The sequence below is a fragment of the Camelus ferus genome, chromosome 9 (assembly GCF_009834535.1).
Source record: "Camelus ferus isolate YT-003-E chromosome 9, BCGSAC_Cfer_1.0, whole genome shotgun sequence".
NCBI classification, from domain to species: Eukaryota; Metazoa; Chordata; class Mammalia; order Artiodactyla; family Camelidae; genus Camelus; species Camelus ferus.
The window spans coordinates 22,252,977-22,272,009 of NC_045704.1; the positions used below are offsets into that span (position 1 = coordinate 22,252,977).

Sequence of the window (19,033 nt, forward strand, 5' to 3'; positions counted from 1 at the left end):
TTGTCATGTCTACCTTTGAGCATAAGTCTTTGTGAGAAATATGAAGGCTTGAATCATGACACACATATACACACACACACATTTGCAGTCAATTCTTGTTACTCATGGTAGTTGTATTCTATAAGTTCATCACAAACACTGAATTAGTGAACACTGGAACATTGCTCCTAACAGCAATACAGGTTTAGGTTCCTGTGAGCCTCTCTTCACATTTTCATCAGCCAATCATTACATAACCTTTTATGGAATTTTTTTCCCATTTAAAGACACCTTATGTAATAAATGTTTCTTATGAGTCACATGCAATATTTCATTATAATAAGTACTTCAGTCACATTTTGTGTAAAGTATTCCATTGTTAATTGTACTGCTTTAAATCGTTCAGTCACACAAACAATACGTATGTGCAGTACTCATACACAGTCAACTTATAAACACTGTAAGTACACAGTGCTGTGCAGTACAGTCACGCAAAGAACATATACACTATGGTGTACAGTATAGTCATGCAAAGAGGGTCCTAGGAAAATTAAAAATTAGCTAAAATTAATTAAAGATTAATTAAGTTTTAATTTAAAATTAATTAAAGATTAACATTAGCTAAAACTCTAATTTTGATAAAGCTGCAGGATGTGTTACGGGGCAGTGCACTGTGTGGATAAGGTTCTTGGCCTCGGCTTGCCCCAGGAAAACCAAAGGAGAGGTCGCTGCCTGGTATTGCCATCTCTTCCGGGTCTTTGTTGGTGAGTTCTACTGCCTTCTCTGCCAGAATTTCTTCCACATCTCTGTCAAGTCATTGAAGCCTATTTTACTTATATGTCATGTGAAAGGCATTGTGTTTGACTTTGTCCTTTATATTTTCTGTAACACCTTCAAAGCCTTTGAAATTTTGGGGGGCAGTCCAGACAAGCATTTTTTCCAGCAGTTAATGATAGTAGTCTCCTTGATATTATCCCAGGCTGCGCCAACACAACAGTGCATACAGTGACGACATCCAGTACTCCATCATGGCGTTCTCCTTGTTGGTGTGGAGAGCTTTGCTAAAAAGCTCCCTCATGTTGTGCTTTTATTTGGCTCTGATTGAGAGGCTGGATAACAGATGTAGCATTTAGAACATCTCAGTTGGAGTGGGCATTTTCAAGTTCTTCATGGCAATGGACTGGGGCACTGTCCAAAATTAATAAACCCTTGGAGGCAAGGTTTTTTTTTTGCCTGGAGATAGCTTTCAACTTCTTGGATGAGCAGTTGTGGAACAAATCCCAGTATATTTCTGACATCTTTCAAATGTTTTTATTTCACCTACAGTGGACTGTCATACAGTTCAGGTTTTTCTTTTTCGGTTTCTGTGGATTTGGGGCTCTGTACCCCATTGGGGATTTACACTTAAAGTTGCCCTTGGCAACACAATAGCAAGGTTGCATGGTATTTGAATAATTCAAAGTTGGACTTTGGAGGCCATCTGTATTATATAGGTTCATTTGCAACAGCCTTGTAAACAAGCCTGTCTCATCGGCTTTGAAACTTGCTCTTCCATGTAACACTTTTCCTTAGGTAAAAACACTTAGGTATTCTTAAAAATTATTCTAAAGCCTCCTGATCTGCAGAACCCTCCTTAACATTTTTCATGCTGTATTGCCTTTTGAAATGTGCAGGTCAGCTAGCCCCCAGCTGATGAGGGTTTAACATTTTCTTGATCTGGGTAACATGACTGTAAATTTTGGCTTTCAGCCTTGCAACAAAGTTGTCTCCTATGCTTTTTTTTTTTTTTTTAATTGGTCTTCATCCCATGAATCTACAAATTTTGCCATTTTTCCATCTTTTTCATAGCTTCATCACACAGTATAGATGTTACTTTTAATACTTTTCTGGAATAGCTGCATGTACAGACTAGTGAATTTCCTCTTCCTAATTTTGGAGGTGCCATATAGTTGATTAACATTGAACTCACAGCCAGCAGCAGTATAACTCATGACTGGATGAAGCTTATCTAACACACGTTCTTTCTCTCAGGCACATCACAGCCATCTTGGACTTACGAACACTAGACGACACTTCAGCATTGTGCTTGGAGGGCCATTTTCCACAGCAAAATGACCAACAAAAAGCACAAAAATACAAAAATGTGGTACTAAATAGGACACTATAGTATGAGAGCTGAAACCAGAAGAAAGAGTGACAGCTTGTTTGACCTCAGCTGGCAACATGCATGTTGGGTGACTCAATTTTTTTTTTTTTTTTTTACCACTCTGCACATGTCTGCAAATAACTGCAAAAATACTACGAGTATTGATTTGGGGGTTACAAATAAAGTTTGGTGAATAGGTGAATTTGCAAATAATGAGGAAAGCTTATTAAAGATGACTGACATTTTGTTACTTCTGTGTTTTTCTCTCAGTTTCATTTTGAATAGTTTCTGTTGCTACATCTTCCAGTTTCCTCATCTTTTCTTCTGCTATGCTCACTCTTCCTGTAGTCCTATCCAGTGTATTTCATATCATAATTTATAGTTTTTATCCCTTTTAGTTGGATTAGGAATTTTGATAAGAATTGCATTGACTCTTACCTTTTTGGGTAATATTGATATCTTAACAATGTTAGGTCTTCCTGATTTGAACATGAGACATCTTTCCATTTATTTAGGTCTTTAATTTCATTCAGCAGTGTTTTTTTGAGTTTTCAGCATACAAATCTTTCACCTTCTTGGTTAGATTTATTGCTAAATATTTTATTCTTGTAGGTACTGTTGTAAATGGAAAGAGTTTCCTAATTTCCTTTTGGGGTTGTTCATTGCTGTATAGATACACAAATGATTTTGAGGTACTGATTTTACTTGCAACTTTGCTGAATTCATTTATTAGCTTTATTATTATTATTTTTTTATTCTTTGGGATTTTTTATATAGAGGATCATGACATCTGCAAAAAAGATCATTTTACAACTTTCCATTTGATTACCTTTTTTCTTCTTATCTTATGGCTCTGGTAGAACTTCAAGTACAGTGCTTAAAAGCAACTGTGAAAGCAGATTTTGTCTTTTTCTGATCTCAGGGGGAAAGCATTCAGTCTTCCACCACTGAATATGATGTTAGCTGTGGGTTTTTCACAAATAATTTTGTCATATTGAGGAATTTCCCCTCTATCCCTAGCTTCCTGAGGATTTTTATCATGAAAGTTTATTGAATTTCATCAGATGCCTTTTCTGTATAAATTGAGATGATCATATAGGGTTTTTTTATTCATTTTATTAATGGGGATGGATTATATTGATTGATTTTCTTATGTTGAACCACCCTTACTTTGCTGGGGTAAATTCCACTTGGTCATGGTGAATAAATCTTTTTATATGCTGTTGGATTCAATTTGCTAATATTTTGTTAAGGATTTTTGCATCTATATTCATAAGGATATTCATCTGTAATTTTCTTTCCTTATGATAATTTTTATCTAGCTTTAGTATCAGAACAATGCTGGCCTCATGTAATAAGCTAGGGAGTGGTTCCTCCTCTTCAATTTTTTGGAAGTTTGAGAAGGACTGGTGTTAATTCTTCATTGAATGTTTGGTAGAAATCACTGGTGCAGCAATCTGTCCAGAACTTTTCTTTGTTTGGAGGATATTGATTACTGATTCAATCTCTTCTTACAGATCTGTTGAAATATTCTGTTTCTTTTTGAGACAGTTTAGATAATTTCTGTTTCAAGGAATTTTTCCATTTTTGCTTGGTTGTCTAATTCTTTGGTGTACAATTGTTCACAGTATTGTCCTATAATCCTTTTTATCTCTGTAAGGTTGGTGGTAATATCTCTGTTTTCATTTCTGATTTTAGTAATTTATGTCTTCTCTTTGTCAGTCTAGCTAAAGGTTTATCAAATTTGAAGATCTTTTCAAAGAGCCAACTTTTGGTTTTATTGATTTTCTCTTTTGTTTCTCTATTTTCTATTTGGCTTATCTCCACCCTGTTTTTAAAAATTATTTCCTTCATTCAGTAGATTTTGGTTTAGTTTGTCTTTTTGTAGTTCCAGAAGGTATGAAGTTAGGTTATTGATTTCAGACTTTTTTTTGCAAGTGACAATAACATTTATTAACAAACAATTTTGGCCCACTTCTCTTTCAGTATAGAATATAAGAAACAGAGTAGAAGTTCTGAAAGTCATAGGATCTTCTCAGGCTGGACACCAGGCTGTGATATCTTCAGATGAAAAGGTGTTGGTTCCGGGTGTCTCATAGGGAAGGGATCTAACCTATTTGGAGAAGCTACTGTGTGCTGAGCACTCTGCTAGGTGTGGTACGTATTTTTACATATTTGATCTCATGGAGCTCTGTGGGATAGATATTATTATCTTTGCTAGAAGTTTCTGAGCTTTGAGATTCAGAGATGGTGTGATTTGGCCAAGGCCTCAGAGCTAGTATGTGGCTAAGCCAGGACAGGAACCCAGACCCACCTAGGCTGTTGCTTCCTTCTCTACCACACTGTTATCTCTCCATCTGGCTTTGTGAGGGCTAGATGGAGAGAGAACCTCCCTCACTGCCTGCCATAAATGCAGGTTGTTTATGCTATCACTCAAGTTTGGGGGCAGTAACCACTTCTCAGGATAATCGCACAATATAGATCTAAGGAGACATTTTGGAGAAATACTTTCTTCAGTCTTCAATAGTCAGTAAGATTCAGCCATAACTTCACTCAGCATGTTTCTTTAAAAAATTTTTTTTTAATTTCTTCTATTAAATCTTTTTTCTAATGTAGACAATTACTGCTGTAAATGTCTCTCCTAACAGTTTTTGGTGTATACCACAAATTTTGGTAGGTTGTGTTTTCATTATCATTTTCATAAGTCTTTTAAGTATTTTCTGATTTAATTTTTGGATCCCTCTTTGGCCCATGGGTTGCTGTCTTAGTCCATACAGGCTACTATACAAAATACAAGAGATTGGGTAATTTATAAGCAACAGAAATTTATTTTTCACGGTTCTTGAAGGCTCAAAGTCTGAGATCAAGGTGCCAGAATTGTCAGACTTTTTCTGGCTGCAGACTTCTCAGTCCAAACATGGCAAAAGGGGCTAGAGTTCTGTGGGATCTCATTTATAAGAGCACTAATCCAGTTCATGAGGTGTAGTTGGTTTATTGACTAACAGATCCTCTATTTTTTTAGTTATCTTCTGTGTGGTTGATCTATCCATTATTAGGGGCTCTTCATCCCTCATTTCCCCCATTACTGCCTGAGGAAGCCTGGGATGATACTTTGTAGGGTAGGCAGTTGTCCTTCTGGCAGGTGAACTTGGGGGTTATTGGGGACATTTTAGGCTGAAAGAACAGCATGGCTAAAGGGAATATTTCTTATTCAAGGAGGCATGAGAGGACCAGTGTGACTGCTAAGAGAAACCTTGATCTTCTGAGCTACAGTATTGCCAGGCGGGCAACTGTAGTTCATATCTCCTACTGGATGTTCAGATTCAGCCTGTGTTCCTGAGATGCGTGACTCTGGGAGACTTGCTGGTGCTGCCTGAGGCTCAAGTCACTGACTGTGCCATAGAGATGATTATGGCATTTACCTAATAGTCTGTGGGGGAATTAATAAAACTAAGAAAAACCACACTGAGCAACTTTTGTGTGCCAGGCACTCCATTGTTTGCTTTATGAGTATTTTCTCTTTAATTCTCACAACCACCTAGTTAGAGTGGGAATTAGTTTTGATGCAGAAATCAAAGCTTGAGAAATGAAGTAATTTTCTTAAGGTTAATGGAAGACAAGTGTCAGTATCAATAGGCTGATTCAAACCCAGGAATTTGGGTCCAGAGCTGGGAACATTTAATTCTTAAATGCTGCAACCTCAGCCCTCAGCATACAGTGCAGGTGTGCAGTACACTGTATACAGCCATGAGGCTCAGCTGCTAGCAATACTGTTACCACTATAACTTTTTCCCTATTCATCTTTAATGCCAGAGCTTACTTTCTGTGTCTTTCAAGCCACACAGCCTTGTCATCGTCCTTTGAGAACAAAATCATAGGCATTTTTTTTCTATAACACAATTGCATCCTGTTTAAAAGGCAATGTCTGACTCCCCTTTGATGCCCTGTACAGAGCAGGTCTCCCAAGAAATGCTCAGTGATATGTGCCCTGGTTCTTTCAGGATCTTTACCAGTAACTGCACAATTGCCTATAGTAACATCTGACTAGCCCAAGGCTATTGAAACTAGTCTGACTTTCTAGTCATTGGTGACCTTCAGTAACATGGCTGTAACCTCTATTCAGGAACAGTGAGGGCAGCTGCACTCAGCCCAGAGAACCCTGTAACAAGAGGTGATGCCAAGGTACTTGAGGCTTCTGGTCTCACTGGGTAAAGCCTCACCTCTCCTCCATACAGGGACCTGAAGCCTTATTCATTCTGCTTTTTCTCCAAAACACGTTAGGGAGCCCTCCTGACTTCCTGCGGTCCTGCTGTGTTCTTGTCTCATTTTCTCCTATCTGGTGTCCTTTGTGTCTCCTCAGAGTATTTTGAATAATAAATATATTCCTTGCAAAGATGGCTCAAATGCCAAAGGGAGATTTGTTGGAAGGAAATGGAAATGTCTTGTAAGAAACCCCCAAAAGGTGAACAGTAAGTAGGTGAGTGACAGGTGATTAGGAAGACCCACTAGATGTGACACTGGAGACCAGAATGATGAAGCAGCCACGTGAAGACAATGACAATGAAATTAATAGCTAATGTTTATTTGAATGCTTTTGAGGCACCAGGCATTTTACACTGATTAACACATTTAGTCTTCAAAGTAATCCTTAGATGCTATGATCATTTTATAGATGGAGAAACTGAGGCACGGCACAGCGTGTTAACTTGTCCAAGGTCATACAGAGCCAGGACACGTGCAACTTAGATCATACCCAGTCAGCGTGGCCCAGAGCCCGTGCTCTTCACATACACACACCTTTAAGCTCTTGGAGGGTATGGAGTGTGTATTATTTATCAGGCCCACAGTAAATGCTCAAGAAATGGTTAAGTCATAACCGAGCATGATTCTCCATCAGTGACATTATAACAGCATTATGATCTCAGCTCAGTCTTTTACGATGACAAGGTACAGCCGTATCCTCTTACTGCTTTCTTTAAAAATCTTCTCTACCTTTATTTAAATCTCTGGCTTTCTTTTCCCAGTTCAGTATCATTGTGAAGTTACTTTAAATCAGGAATTATAAACCATTATCATGTGTATGCTCATGCTTTTTAAATGACAAAGTATGGGCATTTGGATGAATCCTCTCATAACAAAATGGCATAAAACTGTGTAGTGAAAGCAAATAAAACCTGGGGGACTAAAGGACTACTTCATCTTTGTAGTACCAGTGCTTGGGAGAGCACAGAAGGACAGAGAATGGGAGAAACCTAAAGCTACTGCCATTACTCCACAACTAAATGTACACGTAGGGGCCAGTCTATCCATAATTACAACTATCTTTAATCCTTGTTTGATACCATGCCATGCTCCCTTAATTATAAGTCTCTGAAAGATCCTTCAACATTCCATACAGTATCAAAGTAAACCTTATAACTATTAAAAGGAAAGAGAAATCTCTTCTTAATATTAAAAACTTACCCTCCAATTCCAAACCCACTGTCTCTAGTGTGAATTGCTATGGAATGTGCCTTCACCTCTTGGCTTTCAGTTAAGGTAGCACATGTACCAAAGTAGAATATTTTGTCTACAGTTGGAAACCCTATCACTCATTCCACACCAGAACTGTATCAATGATATTCCTTCTTAAAATAATTTTACTTACAACTATCAAATGCCATAGAGAACATAATCTGAAATACAAACTATGTAACTGTGCTTTACTTGCAACTGCACCCATACAATCCTAATCATTGACCTCTATCACCTTTGCAGTAGCAAGAAATGGGAAACTGTAGGGGCAATAAAGCTATTCATTTCTTATCTGAAGCTTAGAATATCTGAAGCCATCCCCCTTACAGATCATAATTATCTGTCAAGGTTCAGTGTAGAAAGCAAAAACTGTCTTAAATATTTCAAGAAGACATATAGGAAATTAATGTTGTCAAAATTGGTGAGCAGGCTGGAGAAGTAATGGGCACAGCTCTGGACTATTAAATTCCAAACCCCCATAACTGATCAAGGGATGGGGAAATTACTGCTGTTACTAGTGATGCTGCCAGCAGAAACACCTCAAAGCCACAAAACTTGAAACTTAACACTGATAACGGATTCCAGATGCAGCAAACCTGATAGAACTTGCTTGTCTGCTTTGCCTAAAATGATCCCCAAAAGCGCGTGTTCTTGCACAGTTGCCTACAGTTGTCCTCAGTATTCGCAGGGAACTCGTTCCAGACCAACATACTCCCTTACCCTCCACGGATACCAAAATCTGCAGGTGCTCCAAGTCCCTTACATGAAATGGCACAGTATTCGTTATAACCTATGCACAGCCTCCTTCATACTATAAATCATCCCTAGATTACTTATAATACCTAGTACAATGTAAATGTCACGTAAATAGCTGTAAAAAAGTGTAAATGCTGTATAAATAATTGCTGCCAGCAAATTCAAGTTTTGCTTTTTCAGAACTTCCTTGATAAAAACTTTTATTTTTCCAATTGCGAGTGGTTGAATCTGCGTATGTAGAATCTGCAATTATGGAGGGCTACTATCATTAGCACTCATCCCTTAGGATTCAGATTAAAAAACACATCCACCCTGCTCTGATCTCTCATAGTACGTAGTTTCTTGGGTTATGTTCTCATGGTACTTGTAAAAATTAAAATGTGTGAATTAAGTCAACTGGAAATGGACTGTGGATCATCCTCACCAAAATGGCGACATTCTTAGCACAGAGATCAGGATGTTTTTCCTAGGTATGCTAGTCTCCCATAAAGATTATACAGTAATGCTGATCTTAATTCTTCAAGAGGAAAGTAGTGGAAAATTTTGTAAGAAATATCAGTGTGTCAGTCAAAGCGTTCAATATATACAGAATGATTTTATTAGAGACCAAAAATTTTATGCACGCCACTTTTTACTTCTACTGCAACTTTAATTTTCAACTTTATAACATTTGCTGGACTCACTGGGTGACAAGTATCTTCACATGCCCATTAGCTAAAGATAATTTCTATGTAGGACTCGAGTAAAATGCATGCTGCTACTATAAGATATGCATATTCACTTATAATATGCTTATTGGTTTTCCTGTAGAATTGTTTACAAATTAGCATCATTGCAAAGGAACACTTACACGTAATTCCTACATGTTTCAGGTGATTCTAGCATTAATCTTCTGATGTCTAGCAAGCTAAGAACACTTAGTGAACACTTGGCTACATTTCTTACATTTTTCTCTCCAGTGTGAGTTCTCTGATGTAGAATGAGAGATGCGTTTTAACTGAGGGATTTCCCACAATTTTTATATTCATGTTGCATCTACCCTGTATGTGTTTAATGCTTTTTAAGAGAGTCATATTGCTTAATGTCTTTCCCATACTTATTACATGTAAAGGGTTTTTCTCCAGTGTGGATTTACTTATGTCAATCAAGAGATTAATGCTGGCTAAGGCTTCCCCACATATATTGCCTTCATATTATAGTCTCGCTATAGTGTGAACTGTAACAGACAATAAGGCTTGTATCACTGCTAAAGATTTCCCCATTTCAGTACATTCATAAGACCTTTCTCCAGTAAAAATTTTCTGATGTTGAATCAGGGCGGATCTATGAGTAGCGTATTATGACGAATACCTTGTTTATACAGTTTCTCTCTTATACGATCTTTCACATGAATAGTAATTCATGTGGCTTAAAGGCTTTTCCACACTTACTGTACTACCGGGTTTTTCTCCGTTATGTACTCTCTGATGGGCAGTAAGATTTGAGCCTTTGCTAAAAGCTTTCCCACATTCATTACATTTATATGGCTTTTCTCCAGTATGAATTCTCTGATGCACAGTAAGGTTTGAACTACAGCTGAACGTCTTCCCACATTTAATACATTCGTAAGGTTTCTCTCCAGTATGAATTCTGTGATGTTGAAGCAGGGATGACCTATGACTGAAGGCTTTCCCACATATACTGCATTCATAAGGTTTCAATCTAGTGTGATTTCTCAGATGCATATTCAGTGACTCAGGCTGGTTGAAGGATTTCCTGCATTTTTGACATTCAAAGGGTTTTTCTTCAGAATGAATACTCTGATGCTGAATAAGAAATGAGAGGCTGCTAAAGACTTTCAGACATTTGTTGCATTCAAATTGTTTCTCTATAGCATGAATTCTTTGATGTCGAGTAAGGTGTGAGCTACAGCAAAAGGCTTTTCCACATTCACTACATTCATAAGGTTTCTCTCCAGTATGAATTTTCTGATGGTGAATGAGAGATGACCTGTGAATGAAGGCCTTCCCACATATTCGACATTCATAGAGTTTTTCTTGAGTATGAATTCTCAGATGTTCAATAAGATGTGAAACACGACTAAAAGCCTTTCCACAGTTCATACATTCATATGGTTTCTCTCCAGTGTGAGTGCTTTGATGATTAGTAAGTGATGAAACATGACTAAAGGCCTTCCCACATTCAATACACTTGTAAGGTTTCTCTCCACTGTGGCTTATTTGATGTCGAGTAAGGGATGAGCCATGGCTAAAAGTCTTCCCACATTCATGACATTCGTACGGTTTTTCTCCTGTATGAATTCTCCAATGGCGATTAAGGATTGACTGTTTACCAAAGGATTTCCCACATTCACTACATGTATAGATTTTCTCTCTGTTATAAGTCTGGTGAAGGGCAAGAGATTTGCTTTGGCTGAAGGCTGTCATACTTTCATTAGAATTCAAAAGTTTCTTTCCACCATTGACATTCTCGTTGTTTAAAACTGAATTTGTTGGTATGTTCTTCTGAAATACATCATGTTTATGTGACTTTCCTTCAGCAGAAATTCTCTGTGGTTCAGAAAGAACAGACTTTAAATGGAAGATGCTTCTAAATGTACTGCATTTGTAAACATTTTCCCCAGTGGGACTTTCTCTAAAGGTGAGGGTCACTGGTCTGAAATGTTCTACCTGGTTTTCACACTTGCCCTCCAACTTCTCTATATAATCCAAGTCCTTGTTAAAATTTGAAAATTCATGACTTTGTTTTATAATTTTTTCCATTATTACCGTTTGGGGTGAATCTTCATCACAAATATCCTCCTTCATTGATAATTCTTTGTTTTCCCATCTCGATTCCCAATCTGTAATATATCAAGAGAGCAAAATACTGCTTTTTTTTTTTTTTAACTTCTTGAAAAGAAACCTCTATGGTAGAAATAAGAGAACTGGATAAAAATTAAGTCATCCCCCTGTACCCTCACAAGAAAACACATGCTCTGATAAAACTCATATATTCAATGATTTCTGAACAAAGTTCAAATGGAGTACAGAGAATACAGACAGCTCAGAGGCAGAGTATATTACGGGAAATGGTTAAATATAGGCAATCAGTACATGAGAAAAAATTGAATCTATCAGAAAGAAAATGCAGAAGGCATTTCTTTCTGGATCCCAAGCCAATACTTTGTGCCTTTTAAACTTATGTGAAAGACCACATCTTATCTCACACAGCTTTGGTTCTGCAACTTCTCAATTAAATTGATTAATCTCAATTTCAGTCAGACTAGTATGCTTAAAATGCAGAATTTATAGCACTGCATTAAACAGCTACAATGACAAAATAATCTAAATACTCTGTGGTTCAGAAAGATTGAGGCTTAGTGAGTTTATGTAGGATCTGTGTGAAATCATAATATTTATTGACATTAGAAAATATCATTCTTAGAAACCTTCCTATACATCCCTTACTTCCTCTAGCACTTATGTTCATATTTGATCTTTGAAGTTCTGCTTTAGGGGAAAACTGATTTTCCATCTAATTGACAGCTTTTTTAGACTTACATGGACTTACAAAGAATAATTTGCCTTATTTCATTTCAAATAAACAACAATTTGAATTATTATGAAAGCAAAAACCCCCACTGTTAATTAGATGACATAATACAGAAAGATAATTTGAGATAGAGGAATGGTCATTTTAAAATCTAAGCTAAGGATCCCTCAGTTTTGTTACATTTTGGATCTCTGAATACATTATGTCTTAAATATCCTAAAATGCCTCCACACTTTCTACAAGCATCTTAACAAAGACCTCTTTTGCCTGATTCACCATGACTTACCTGGAAACATACCTGTTGACAGTTTTCTCTCCACCATCCAAGGATCTTTGCCTTCCTCCAATAAAGCAATCACATATGGCTTAGGTATGGAAAGACCTGCTTACAGGGAAAATTACAGAACAAAAATTGTTCAAGCTGTGGTCTTCATGGAGGAGAGACCAACATCAAAATAGGGACCAAAGTAAGTCTGAAGGATGTTCACTAAAATGGGAAGATAAGCTTCAGGCAGGACAAAACAGAGCTATGTATTTCCTTGGGAACGTGAAACAAAAATTCAGCTATTTACTAAGAAAGATCTCTAGCAATTCAGAGTGGCAGAAGAAAGATTTCCCTCACTGGAGTCGAGGGGGAGATATGCTTACCTAGAGATACCAGGTTCTCATAATTCTGGACCATCACATCCTTGTATAAATCCCTCTGAGCAGAATCCAGCCATCCCCACTCTTCATGAGAGAAATCTATAGCCACATCACTAAATGTCACCTGAAATAGCACACATATTTAGGCTCAACCAATAGCCTAGGCCGCTTCTGTCACTGGTCAAGGGGTAAAACTATGCTAGTGTGGAAGAAAGGGAACAAGATTCAATAGTTGTGACAATGATCAGGAATCTGATCTAAGTTAAGTGATAACTGGATAATTACGTTCTTGGTGGTGGTGTCCAATACAGATGAGAGACAAATATAAAAGCTCTCCTTCAGGAGAGTTAATTTTGTAAAAGGGAATAGAATTATAAAATTTTTAAAAATCAGCATTCAATACTTGACAGCATATAGTCAAGTGCTTATTGGGTTTTTTATAACTTACATGCCAGGTAAATAATAAAACATGATAACCCACTAAAGTTCAAAAAAAAAAAAAAGAATACAATAGGTTCAGAAAAAAGACATCTTTATATTAAAGATAGACACATACATAACCAATTTATAAACAGAAAGCAAAAACATTTATGCACATAATTAAACCTCATATTCATAATCTATAATTAAAATAATTTGAGACCCCTGGGCAAGAAGACTGAAGGATGGTTTTATGACACAGGTAGTCCTTGAATACAACCTTAAAGTAAGGGCAAAGAAAAAAAAGACACATTGCAAGGAAAATATTCTAAGGAAATAGATTTCTTCCCAATACTACTCATTCATGGTATTATTTAAAATAGCAAAATTTTAGAAGAAAGCTTAAATGTTCAATAATAATTTACTGGTTAGTCAAATTAAAATACGTGCAAAAAAATGTATGTATTTAAAATGGCACTATTACTGCCTTTCATTAGTGAAATAAACATTGTTTGGCTATTGCAAATTTTTCACTCCAAGTGTAAATTCAATATTCTATTACTTCATTTGGATATTTCACATGTGTGTTCACCAGTGACACTGGTCTTTGGTTTTAAAGAGGGAATTTACCTTTGTCAGGTATTGGGGAAATAATTAAAAATCAAATCTACCAAGCACAAAATCCTCTCCACGGTCTAAAAAGAGAACAGTTTAATTACTGAATAAGCATGAAACCAGACAGTAATGCACTTCACAGGCAATCACTAATAAGACTGCAAGGACAGAAAGAATTTTCACCCTTTTATAAAGTCAGGCAGATACAATCCATTATACATGTTTTCAAAATAAATAACTTGTCCTTAAGTAAGAGGACTTGACAGCATTATTTGCTACAGAGTTCATCCTAAATTCACCTGGTAATTGGAGTAGCCATCTATATTAACTGCCTTCATCCCAAAGAAAAATAAAACTCATATCTTTATGATAAGCAGGTAGTTAGAACTTGGAGCCAGAAGCCTACGCTAAACTCCCACACAGGTAGGGAGATAAGAGGCGCATCTTCCTTCATGTTTTCAATTCAAAGAGATGGCTCTGAGGCCCATAAGAAAGACTTACTACTTTGTGAAATTGGCAGAGGCTTATTTAGCTTTGAAAAAGATTTACAAGCATCTCAAAGGGACAGGGAGAGGACATACAATTACAGGTTTTTCTCAAGGAAACATTCTAAGAGAGGGAGATCTCCCTTTTGGCACCAGGGAAATTTTTTTTTCCTTTTGTGTTTACTCTTACCCAGATATTAGGATTATGCTAGCCTTATCCTATGCACTGAAAAAAATTCCATCTTTTCCTATTTTCCACAGTGGTCTGTAAATGATTAGCTTTTACAAATCCCACCTGATAAACCAAATTTAAAAATCAACACTATATTAAATGCATAAAGCACTGTTTTATTCCACTCATGCAAAGATATTTTACATTTTATGTTTGATACTAATGAGTATCACTGTATTAACAGTCTAAAGAAGAACACCACATAATCTCACTAATAGATACTCTTTGCTCTTTATTTAAATCAGGGTTTCTCAACCTTAGCATTATTGACATTTTAGGCTGAATAATTCTTTACTGCAAGGAGCTGTCCTGTGTATTTTAGGATGTTTAGTAGCATCCTTAGCCTCTACCCTTTAGAGGTTAGAAGCAACTCCCCTTCCCCCACTGGGTTACAACCACCAAAAATGTCTCCAGACATTGTCAAATGTCCCCCCTGGGTGGGACTAAGGGAGACAAAATCACCCCTGTTTGAGAACCACTGCTGTACAAAATTTTTGTACTTCCTTAAAAGACTCTCATAGGCCTCTCTACCTACCCACACTCAAGGTGTTCTCTCAGTTTGGTAAAACTTCACTTCCGCCTCTGCCTCCCTGGTACTGTGTGCCACCTAAACAACTCCAGCCTTGCTTCCCCAGGGATGCTTCAACTCTTCCTTCCCCTTCAGCTGCCTGGGCAGCCTAGGGTGTTCATTCATCTTTGTCCCCAGAACTTAGGATATTACATAAATATCTTAATTTCTTACAGTTTCTTGCTTTTCTACCAGTCCTGTACGAGTCCTGTACTGCTCAATACAGTAGCCACTGTATTTGGCTACAGAAATTGAAATTAACTAAACTTAAAAGTTAAGTAAAATTAAAAATTCAGTTCCTCAGTCACTCTAGTTATAGTTCAAGTACTCAACAGTCATATGGGGCTGGAGGCTACCATACTGGACAGCACACAAAGAGAACACTTCCACCACTGTAGAAAGGTCTCTCAGTATTGCACTAGGTAACGAAATCCTGTATGTCAGTGTATACCCAAACCTATGTAAGAGTCTTCCTAACAGGTTCTTCATTAAGTGTTTAGAAAATGAATCAATGAACCATTTTGGCAGTTCACACTTTAGCTTCTTTTAGAAAAGTGAAGTTTGTCCAATTCTATTATCTAATATTCCTAAGAAACAGACTCTGCCCAACATGCACATCGCCACTCATACATTCTCCTGTGCAGGCTTCACTCCTACCCCATGATTCTGCCCTGCCATTTTTTCATCACTCATTCACTCAACAATTATTTACTAAGCATCTGTTTTATGACAGATAACCACTCCAGATAATGAAGATAAAACAGTCAACAAAAAAGAAAATACACCTCTTCCAGCAGGAGGAGACAAACAAAGGGCATATGCATATACTACAAATATAGTGTATCAGTTAGTGAGTGATAAGTGCTTTGAAAAATAACAACACAGTGATGGAGGAGTTAAAGTGATAGTCACGAAGTGACTGCAATTTTAAATTTTAAAGGTGTTCAGAGAAGCTTTACCAAGAAAGTAACCACTGAGCAAAGATACAAAGGAGGTAAGAATGCAAGAGTGTGTATATCTAGGGAAAGAATATTCCAAGCAGATGGTATAGCAACTTCCAAGTCCTGGAGGCAGTGGCCAGTGTGGCTGGAGACAGAGAAGGACGATGAGATCAGAGAGGTAATAAGACAGACTAATTGTACAAAGCTTTTTAGTCATTACACAAATCTGACTTCTATTCTGAATTAGGGCCACTGAAGAGTTTTACTCTGAGGAATGACAGGATTTTATATAACAAGAAGTTCACTATGACAGCTGTATTGAGAAGAGACTGAAGAGGGTCAAGGGCAGAAGCAGGGAATATAGTAAGGCAACTACTGCAATAATCTAGGTGGCTTGGACCAGGGTGGCAGTGGTCGTAGCCCTAGGGCAACCAATCATGTAGATATCCTCTGTATATTTCAGATCCAACTAGAGTGTCTGAATCTGAGTTATAAGAGAAAGGGAGGTATCAAGGATGACTCCAAACATCTCTTGACTTGAACAACTGAAAAGAACTGGTATATACCATTAATTGAGACCACATGATACAGCTTTGACAACCATAAAGCAAATAACCTAAAATTCCAAACCTGAATTTTGACTTGTAATTTTAAAAAAGGTTTGTTCAAGACTCCACGGAGGCTTCTAGCAGAAAACTGGCAGAAAAGAGGAGCACTGAGAGAAGACAGTACCTTGCAGTTCTGCAGGCTCCACGTTTTGCTATAATGAAAGGAATTATAGATCCAGCTCCTAAATGGACTTTATGCGGTAGTAACTGGTAGGAGAGTTAGAGCAAAAACCCCAGAGTCCTGATAAGCAGGTGTTTTGAGAAGATTTGGGGACTTACTAACTTACCTGAAACATGTCCTTGCAGTTTCCAATAGTGAACACAGTCCTTTTCCCAGGCTCTGTTATAAAAGGACAAGGCAGATCAAGAACTGGAAAACGCAGTCATGAAAAATCAGGCTTATCTTGCAGCTCTGGACACACCTGCATAGAAAATCACATGGGGAATCACTTTTTGGGGCTCCAACCATTCCCCGAATTAACAGTGTTTCTTGGCAAGAAGTAACCACGTGCTATCTGCGTGTAAATCAACTATTATATACATAAGTGATAAACTCTTAAAACAATACTAATAATATTAAATAAGAGCTCGTTCGATCTTCACCACTATGCATGGTAGGCATTCACATTACATATTTCTTTTTTAAACGATGAGAAAACTGAAACTCGGCGATACTGAAGCAATCTGTTCAAGGTTTAAGCACTGCACTTAAAAAAAAAAAAAAACCTGCAGATGCCATTTTCTTTTAGTGCGTATTACACACACTCGCTCTCCCATCTCCTTTTCCTAACAGCTCTATAAGGTAAGCGGCATCCTTACCCCTTTTCACCAAGCAGGACTTAGAGGCCCAGAGAAGCGAAAGGCCTGGCTGGCTCACACCGCGGGGCAGACCCTCGGGCCAGGAAGGCTGCTGCAGCCGTGTCCAGCGCCTGGCTGTTTCGTTAGCCCGAGGCCTGCCGGCCGCCCTCCCTCCAGGACCCACACCCGCCTGACTCCTCAGCCGACCTCGCTGCCACCGAGCCGGGCGGGGCCGTCCAGAGCCTGCACCTACGCGTACCTGAAGCGCCCGGTCGCGGCGAGCGGACAATGGCCGCCCCGCTCGAGGGAACCGCGCCGTCCACAGTCCTCCCCGATTCCAGAACCGAGAACTCCGAGCCTGGCCGGAGACGACCGAGCGGCGGACCAAGGATGAGCCACACCGGGGATACACTTCTCAGCCGCCTCCGCGTCAGGGACAAAAGTTGCCAGTGCGTCGCACGGTTGCCTCCGGAAAAACCACACTTCCCAGAAGGCTCCGCGGCCGCGCGGCGCACCGCGAGAACTCGGCCTGGGCTTTGTGAGAAAACTACTCCGCCCGAAGCTGCGCGCAGAGCAACACATGCAAAGTCCCGAGAGGTCTGCAGTTGTCTCTGACGACTCTGCCTTCCGGAGCTAACGGCAACCGTCTGCTTGCACTGGGAGGACAGTGGCGCCCAGAACTACACTCTCCATAAAATCATGCGGCGGCGAAACGTCGTCCGCTTGCGCAGACGGTCTCCTGCCTGGACAAGGGCGGCCCTTGCTGTTGCGGGATGAGAACTGGCCTCTACCAGCGGAACGTCTCCTCTCATCCAAAACCCGGCTGCCACGCTGTCCAGCTCGTATGGGCCTTGAGCATTGGCACCGACTTGCCCAGGACTGTATATTCCAGAATGCCCTCTGTCCAGGCTGTTACAACAGCAACTGTCCGCGGACCCACCGCACTTCCCGGAAGTTGGTGCGGTCACGTCATCGCTAGCGCACTGGCTGCAGCTCCGATGTGCATTGCACACCCTCGAGGGACTCGCGAATATAGGACTCCCGTGAGGGCTTTGAGGACAAAGATCCTCAGTCCTGGGAAGAATCACTCCTCTGACCCTCCTCGGCCCCCAGAAGCGCTTCAGTCTCTGACTTTGCCCAGCCCGCCTGAACAGTCACTGGACAAAGACGTGCCTAGGTCAGAACATTCTACTATTGTAAATTTGGGTTGTTTCCTTTACTTTCTTTTAACTAAAATTTACTTATTTTTTAAAAGTTATAAGTAGTATGACTGAATTTTCGTGTGGATGTCGAGTACTTAACACGCATAAGATCATTAGGCAATGCTTGCACCTTGGTATATCTCATGACTGTATTTTTCGTCCCTAGAGCAGCAGTGGGTTTTTTTTAATATTGTGGCATCAACTGGATTCCTCTCAAGGCTTAGAATATGTAACAAGGAAAGATTTGCTAGTGCAAAGTATCTTCCCGTTTACATCTTTATTAAGCAATGGCAATTTTTTTTTCAAAGTTGTACCAATTTGCACTCCTACCATAGCTTGCAGTTACTTTGGTTGGCAACTGTTAGTGCCAGCACTTGATTTTTGTGAAACTTTCAAACTTTGTAACTGTGCTAGGTGCGAAATTATAACTTCTTGTGGCTTAAATTTGCATTTCTTTTGTTGTTAATAAGATTGGGAATCTTTTCATGTGTCTTTTGGCTTTAGTATTTACTTTTCTGATATTGCATATCTTTTGGGCAATGTTCTTTTAGAACAATGACCTTTTTAATATTGAAGTACAAGTTTAATAT

The 19,033-nt window shown here is 38.7% G+C and overlaps 1 protein-coding gene across 7 annotated transcripts in view; it reads right to left on the reverse strand.

Annotated features, from left to right (window-relative positions):
* Positions 1–6,686: 6,686 nt before the first annotated feature.
* ZNF181 (zinc finger protein 181) overlaps positions 6,687–19,033 on the reverse strand; it is an 81,450-nt gene continuing 69,103 nt past the window's right edge. Inside the window, exons 1-6 of one of the 7 annotated variants that reach the window (XM_032486164.1) lie at positions 17,501–17,649; positions 16,731–16,865; positions 12,578–12,698; positions 12,228–12,314; positions 11,164–11,237; positions 6,687–10,944 (exon numbers count right to left, since the gene is read on the reverse strand). In XM_032486164.1, coding sequence (XP_032342055.1) covers positions 9,751–10,944; positions 11,164–11,237; positions 12,228–12,314; positions 12,578–12,698; positions 16,731–16,739 — 1,485 coding nt within the window. In that variant the 5' untranslated portion in view covers positions 16,740–16,865; positions 17,501–17,649 and the 3' untranslated portion in view covers positions 6,687–9,750. Of the gene's footprint in view, positions 11,238–12,215; positions 12,315–12,577; positions 12,699–16,730; positions 16,866–17,500; positions 17,650–19,033 lie in introns of those variants that run through there. The other 6 variants (XM_032486163.1, XM_032486162.1, XM_032486160.1 and 3 more) reach the window with 6 other exon arrangements.